Below are 7,569 nucleotides of genomic sequence, written 5' to 3'. Positions count from 1 at the left end.
TTTTTAGGTCCTGGTTTCAGATTATTTGATGATTTATTTTCTCTTGATTTCCACATTTTCCCCTTTTAGTTTTTTATTTGTTCCTGGGAAGTGCAACTTTTTAAAATTGTGGACAAGGGTAAGTAGTCACCTTTATTTCCTTTATGGTTTCTGCTTCTACTTCTTATGCAAAAAAATTTACATGCCCTAAAGTTATAAGGATTTTCTTATGTGTTTAGCCTTTGAAGTCTTTTGGTTCTTTGTTTTGTTTTTTATAATTTTGTGACATCTTGAATTAATCTTTGTGTTTGTTATAAACTATGGATTGTTCATAATTTTGGGCTTCAAGTTTTTCTGTAATAGATGCTGAAACTCTTCAATTAAGTAGCTTTAAAACTATTGAGTAGCTCTTAATATTTGTCAAAAATCAATGGGTCAATATATATGGAAATATGTCCAATATGCATACTGATCTATTTTTAACTGTCTTTTTAAAAATCTGTAAGCCAATCATTTCATCAAGATCTTACTGTCTTGGTTAGTTTTATGTTAAATCTTGAATTCTGGAAATTCTGTTCTTCTGATTAGTCTCATATTTGTTCAGAATCACCTTCCTAACTCATACAAGAAAATAATCCTTATAGAATTTTGAACCATATTTTATTAAATATGTACAAAAGCTTTGGGAGAATTGGTACCTTAATGAGATTGGTTTTTCCAATCCATGAATATGGCATAATCCTTTCAATTTAGTTAATATTTCTTTAAAGTTTTTAGTCAAAAGTTTTTGTATAGAAGTAAGTTTATTTATTCCTGGTAGTGTGTTTTTCTGACATATTTTAAACACAGATTTTATATTTTAATAATTACTGATATATGAAAATAAATCTATGGTGGTATTTATTTTATCCTGCTATCTTACTAATTATAGCATATGTTTTTTAGATACATTAGTAATTTCTTTCATGAACATCATTTGTGTACAAAGGGAGTGCCTTACCTTGGCTTGTTTTTTTCATTTTTAAAAAAAATTATTTTATATTATATAATTTCAATATTTGAGAACCTAACTATAATTCTGAATAAAAGTGGTGGGAATGTGGGGTACAGGATTGTAGCCATGTGGTAGTGTACTTGTCTAGCATGTACTAAGCTATGAGTATGATTCCTAAGACAGACACAGACACACAGACACATAGACACACACACACTTACTTGTGCATGCATGTGCACACACCCCAAGACACAAAGAAAAAAGGGCTGACTTTATTTTTTCTTAAAATGCAAATGGAACTCATTCAACATTTTATTATTAAGGACGATGTTGGTGTTTTTTAAAATACATTTTTATTTTCCCTCTTCCTATTTTTGTCCTTTTTGAATGTTTAAAAGTTCTATTTTAATTTTTCCATTGATATTTTAGGCATGTATCTTTGCATTATTTTTTAAATGTTAACTCTCAGGATTATAACTTATGTTCCTAAGTTTTCACATTTTATCCAAAGTTAATAGTATAACAATTTACACAAAATATAAACATTGCAAGACATTATATGTTGATTTTCCCTATGTTACTTGCATATTATATATTTAACTTCGGTTTATATAAAGAACCCAGAAGGTAACTTTTAAAACTGTGGTGATTCTTATGCATGCTAAAGGAATTCAAAGACATATAATACATGTTTTATTAAAGCAGGTACTGATTTAGATCCTTAATCATTCCTGCAAGTAATATGTTCCAATTCTCCACTTAGTATCTATCCTTCTGATTCTACAGTCAAGATTTCTGCTGGAACAAGTGATCGCAGTTCTCCTGGCACAAATGAGGAGCCCAGAGAAGACCTTCTGTATTGTGCCTCCGGGTGTGAAGAGAATAGCTAGTGTGCACGCACTGAATTCCAGTCTCCATCGTTTGGGTGTGCACTCAGAGGCCTTAATTTCTTCCACATCTGGAAAATGCTTGCATGTGGGCTGATTCCTAACGCTTCCCAGAAAGACTTGGGATTCAGAAAGAAAGTGGCACATAAAGAAGGACTGACAGTAGTTGGACAGTAGCTGAATTAGAAATTCATGGACAGTAGTTGAATTAGATATCTGACTGTGTGAGTTGGAATCTCGCAGTGCAAGCTGTTTCAGCTTCTCAGTCTTACTCTCTTATCTGAAAATGAGGACAATAAAAGTATCTCTCTCCTAAACTGTAAGAATTACATGCATGTAAATTATTTAGCAAAGTTATTGATGTAAAATGAGCAAGAATATTGGTTCTAATTATTTTAGTTATGGTAAAACTGACCCTTCAAAGGAACTATAATAAATTAGGTAAGAGACTCAAAAATCAGAATGAGAGAGAGAGAGAGAGAGAGAGAGAGAGAGAGAGAGTTCCTGAGTCTCACCATGATTTATGTACACCATAACTAGTAGAAAAGCAAAAGTTAGACATCTGGTATTCACCCAACTCTGGTTTTATTTGTACTTCTTTATATAACTTTCAAGGCTCTTATTTTCGTATTGCTCTGGAAATTTACGTATATGTTTTAAATATTTTTTGCTATTTAAAATTCCAATTACATAGCGTTCCAATGTCCTCAATGTCTTTCATGGCATGGGTTACAAATATCAAAACAAAGTACTTAACAATACATGTAAATTGAATGATGAAAACTATGGAATGAGGATAGCAATTTCTATCTGAACCTTACTATAATTTTAAAATCATAAATATTAAACTATACTGTGCACTAATATTTATTTATAAGGCATTTGTTATGTTATACTCTAGTGATCATTAAAATGTTGTATTGCAATACATGAATGTTGAGATAGAAACAAGAGGAATTTATCATTTGTGACTGACAGAATCTTGAAAGATTGTTTTTTTCTGTGTGAACTGAACTTTTGACTAGCCATTACAGAAAATAGGATGCTTTATGAGGCTTTTGAATTGACATTCAAATCTGTAGCATTTTCAGAGATTTATCCCCAAAGGATAATAAAAGTGAAAGAAAGTTATATAACCACTGAGCCTTTGATTTGTTACAAAAAATGAGTAAGGTATTTCAGGAAGTAAGATTTTTTTTGTGTAGGTATCAATAAATTTCATTTTTGATTTTCATTTACTATGTGAGAAAACCTTATTCTCTAAAGTTATCTGTACTCAGAAGTCATGGTACAATAAAAGAGCTGGTATGTCAAGAAACTAGCCAGTGAGAGATTTTGACTGAGTAGCTCTAGGCTACCACTAGTTTCAGGTGAAAGATGGTCACAATCAAGTTAATAGGAGGCCTTGTTTATTCACTGTAAGAAAGAAGCCCCAAGGGTACTTCAGCAGCATGCAAACTTGGCTGTCTATTAAAAGACAAGATTTGGGTTACTTGAGGCATAGTTGAGATGCAGAGATTTAAACTGAAGATTTAAAAATGTTAAGGTGTAAAACTCTTTGCTTGATTCACGTATCTGGATGCTCAGATTCAAGGCAAGTTTCAGAGAATGTTTGGTTTATATAACCCGGGAAATTAAGAAATGAGGGGTAACCTGGCCACCATCTCATTGTTCCTTCCTATTCTTTATACTGTATTTAACTGAATATTTTGTTGAAAATAATATTGTTGAATTCAATTAAATTATTGTCATAGTGGGAAGTGATTTGAGTTACTCAGATAATTCTTTTTTTTATTCATAGTGATTTTTGATTGTTCAAACTACTTAGTAAAATAGTATTTTTTTAGTACAAATAATTAAAAATCCAGTAAATCTGCAACTTTAATTTAAAATACCTGTCTACTTACTATATAAGGAGTTTAATTTCTTCTTCTAAAAATGGTCGTATTTAGCTGATAGATATCTGTGAACTACCTAAATAAGTACATATCTCTACATATCAACAGATATTTTCTTTTTTATTATATGTGTTTGTAGTAATGCTTATTTACATTCCGTGGAGTTGGTACATGTACTTCAAGCACCATAATTTATTGTTTATCACTTTCCTTCCTCTTCCCTTCTTCCATCTCTTGATCCCCTTCCCATTTGAGAAAGATCTGTCTCCCTGCTTCTTATTATCTTTTATTCTGCTCTTTATTTGTAATTTGGGTTTCTCACATACGAGAAACCATGCAGTATTTAAGCTAGTATGTCTGATTTGTTTCACTTAATATATCTCTTTTGCATAATATGTACCAAATAATTTACATGAACCCGTTGTCTACTCATTGCCAAGCAAATCAGACATCACAGTAACCAACATTTAACTTCATTATTATAGTTACTACAGGAGTAGACAAACTTCCTGAGATTTGTATTCTGGCTTTATCATCTGCCATGTAACCTTGTGTAGGCTTCGTAGCCTCTTGTAAAATTCACTTACCTATAAAATAATAATGGAATAATATTTTTTGAAAATATAATGAATTATATACAAATATATTAAAAATATACGTTGGTGCCTCAGTTCAAAAATTTTATTCTTTCCATGGTTCTGGTCATGCATCAATTTTAATAGTTAGGTTCAATGTTGTCTATATGGGAAAATTTGGTTGGGTTCCTACCCAGTTTGGTTCATGACTGGTATTTCAGAGAGAATTTAGTTCATGAACTAAGGTACCATTGTATTATTTTCTAAAATATGTTGAACTCATATTTATCAATAGTCATTAAAATGTAAAATCTAAAGCTGCAGGTAGACTCTTCATTGCATATAAATATGTACTGGTAATTACATATATTTATAGTGACATTTCATATGTGGTAATGAAAATGTAGCCATCAGATAAAATAATTTTTTATGTAGTGTTTGCACCACAGGTTTGTTTTCTCATGGATTTGCTGATGGCTGGAAACCACACTACAGTGACAGAGTTCATTTTATTGGGGTTGACAGATGACCCAGTCCTCCGAGTCATTCTCTTCATGATCATCCTGTGCATCTACCTGGTGACCATATCTGGTAATCTCACCATAATCATTCTTATCAGACTCTCCTCTCAGCTCCATCATCCCATGTACCTTCTTCTGAGCAACCTGGCCTTTGCTGACATAGGCTTTTCTTTTTCTATCACACCCAATATGCTTGTAAACTTCTTGGTGGAAACAAATACAATCTCCTACCTTGGATGCGGCATTCAGCTTGGCTCAGGTGTTTTCTTTGGTACAGCCGAGTGCTTCCTGCTGGCTGCCATGGCCTATGATCGCTTTGTGGCAGTCTGCAACCCACTGCTCTACTCAACCAAAATGTCCACACAAGTTTGTGTCCAGTTACTTGTAGTGACTTACACAGGTGGTTTTATTAATGCTTCCTCCTTTACTCTTTCCTTCTTTTCTTTACTGTTTTGTGGACCAAATCGGGTCAATCATTTTTTCTGTGATTTTACTCCTTTAGTTAAACTCTCTTGTTCGGATGTCAGTGTGCCCGCAATTGTGCCCTCATTTTCAGCTGGCTCCATCATTGTGGTCACAGTGTTTGTCATAGCTATTTCCTACATCTACATACTCATCACCATCCTGAAGATGCGCTCCTCTGAGGGGCGCCACAAAACTTTCTCCACCTGCACCTCCCACCTCACTGCAGTGACTCTCTACTTTGGAACCATTTTCTTCATTTATGTGATGCCCAAGTCCAGCTACTCTACCGACCAGAACAAGGTGGTCTCTGTGTTCTACACGGTGGTGATCCCCATGTTGAACCCCCTCATCTACAGTCTCAGGAACAAGGAAATTAAAGGGGCTCTGAAGAGAGAGCTTAGTAGGAAGATATTTTCTTAAGATCATCTGTTATTTTGTAAGACTTTATATAGTAATAAATTACAAAGATTTTAATAAAAGGGAACTGTTTCTGCATATGTCAGTGTGAGCTTTTGGGTTAATATATAGGGATTCCCCTTTCAGATGATAATTGTTACCGAGAGGCTTACAGTGAGGCTTTTGTTTTAATAAAACAAAATTTATAATTTAAAGCATAGATTGAATGAAACAATAATTGCTAGAAATCCTTTTAAAGTTGTTTTCATATTTTTTCAAAGTTTCTTCTCTGCCATAAGATATATTTTACAGTAATTCTGACCTTCAGGATCCATGCACTGTCTCATATGTTAAAAGATTGGTTCATAACACGTTGCTATTGAGAGGTGATGGATGGAACCTCTAGGTATTGTGGTTCATTCAACCTTGTTCTTTTTGTCAGAATTGTTTTGACTTTCTTTTAGTATTTTTATTTCCATAGTAATTATAGGATTGATTTTTCTATTTATGTGAAAAATGCCATTGGTATTTTGAGGGAGATTGTGTTGAATTTGTAGGCTGCTTTACGGTCATTTTAACAATAATAATTTTGCTGATTAATGAACATGGATAATCCTTCCAGATTTTAGTGTCTTTTCCAATTTATTTCTTTAGTGTTCTATAATTTTCACTGCACATGTTTTCACTTTCTTTGTTACATTTATATGTAGGTATTTTTTAAAACTATTGTGCGTGGAGTAGTTTTTCTGATTTCATTCCTAGTGGGTCCATTATTGGTAAATAAAGAAAAACAATTGATATTTCTTGTTGACTTTGTTCTACTTGACTAAATTGGTTTATCAAATCTAAAAGACTTGTGGAGAAGCATTCAGAGTCTTCTAAATACAGGATCACATCATCTGAAAATAAATTTAATTTTTCTTTCTTTCTGTTTGTACTCCTTTTATTTCTTTGTCTTGCTTAATTTATCTGGCCAAAGTCTCAATCACTATATTGAATAGGAGTAGTGAGAGTGGGCATCCTTGCATTATTCCTGATTTTTGAGGGAATGCTTTTAATTTTTTCTCTTTCAGTGTGATGATGACTATAGGTTTGGCATATATAGTTTTTATTACATCGTGGTACAAGCCTTCTACACCTAAAATATTCAGGGATTTTACTATGATGGGATGTTGAGATGACATTTATTGAGATGACTTGTGACTTTCATTCTTGATTATATTTATGTGTTGTATTATGTTTACTGATTTACATATGCTTGCATAACTGGAATGAAACCAACTTAAGCATAGTGTGTGATCTTTTGTAATGTGTTGTTGAATTAGATTTGAAAGTAATTTATTTATTAAGACTTTTTATGACTTTATTAAGATATTGGTCACTAGTATTTCTGTTGGGAAACCTTATGATAAATCTATAGTAATAAAAGTGGGTTTTTTTATGTGTATGATTTTTATGGTTTGTGGTTCTACATTGCATTATGCCTAAAATTTTTGACCTATTATGCAATGAAAATATTTTATCTTACATTTATCTCTAAAATTTGTTTTATTTTTTTATTTATATCTATTATAAATTTGAGTTAAATTTTTTAAGTGGTATGGCATAAGAGTCAATTTTAACATTTTTCCCTTGTGAATAAGCAAATGTTCCAGTGACAATTGCTGCTCTGGCAATGGTGCCTGTGCTGGTGAGTCTGTTGCCAAAGCTCCAGTGAGTATGCAGTCTCCCTGGTTTCTGAGTGAATATCTCTCTCTGTTATCTTGGTCTGTGGTACTGAAGCTTGAATACAGGTTCATTTCAGAGTCTGCAGATAGTGGTTTTGCTGTCAAGTGAATTGACAGTTATGGCTTC

At 32.7% G+C, this 7,569-nt stretch overlaps 1 protein-coding gene across 1 annotated transcript; it reads left to right on the top strand.

Annotated features, from left to right (window-relative positions):
- The first annotated feature begins 4,790 nt into the window (after nt 1–4,790).
- Nucleotides 4,791–5,739, top strand: LOC100734116 (olfactory receptor 5P76-like). Its single transcript, XM_013144170.2, has one exon. The coding sequence runs from the start codon at nt 4,795–4,797 to the stop codon at nt 5,737–5,739; it is 945 nt and encodes a 314-aa protein (XP_012999624.1). The 5' UTR covers nt 4,791–4,794.
- The last annotated feature ends 1,830 nt before the right edge of the window (nt 5,740–7,569 follow it).

This window comes from Cavia porcellus, unplaced genomic scaffold (assembly GCF_034190915.1).
Source record: "Cavia porcellus strain 051 isolate PalLab524CR breed Dunkin Hartley unplaced genomic scaffold, mCavPor4.1 scaffold_9, whole genome shotgun sequence".
NCBI lineage: Eukaryota > Metazoa > Chordata > Mammalia > Rodentia > Caviidae > Cavia > Cavia porcellus.
This window is presented reverse-complemented; position numbering and strand designations above follow the sequence as displayed.

Excerpts from the sequence above, each read along its gene's own strand:
- LOC100734116 (XM_013144170.2), top strand. The coding sequence starts at position 4,795 with ATGGATTTGCTGATGGCTGGAAACCACACTACAGTGACAGAGTTCATT.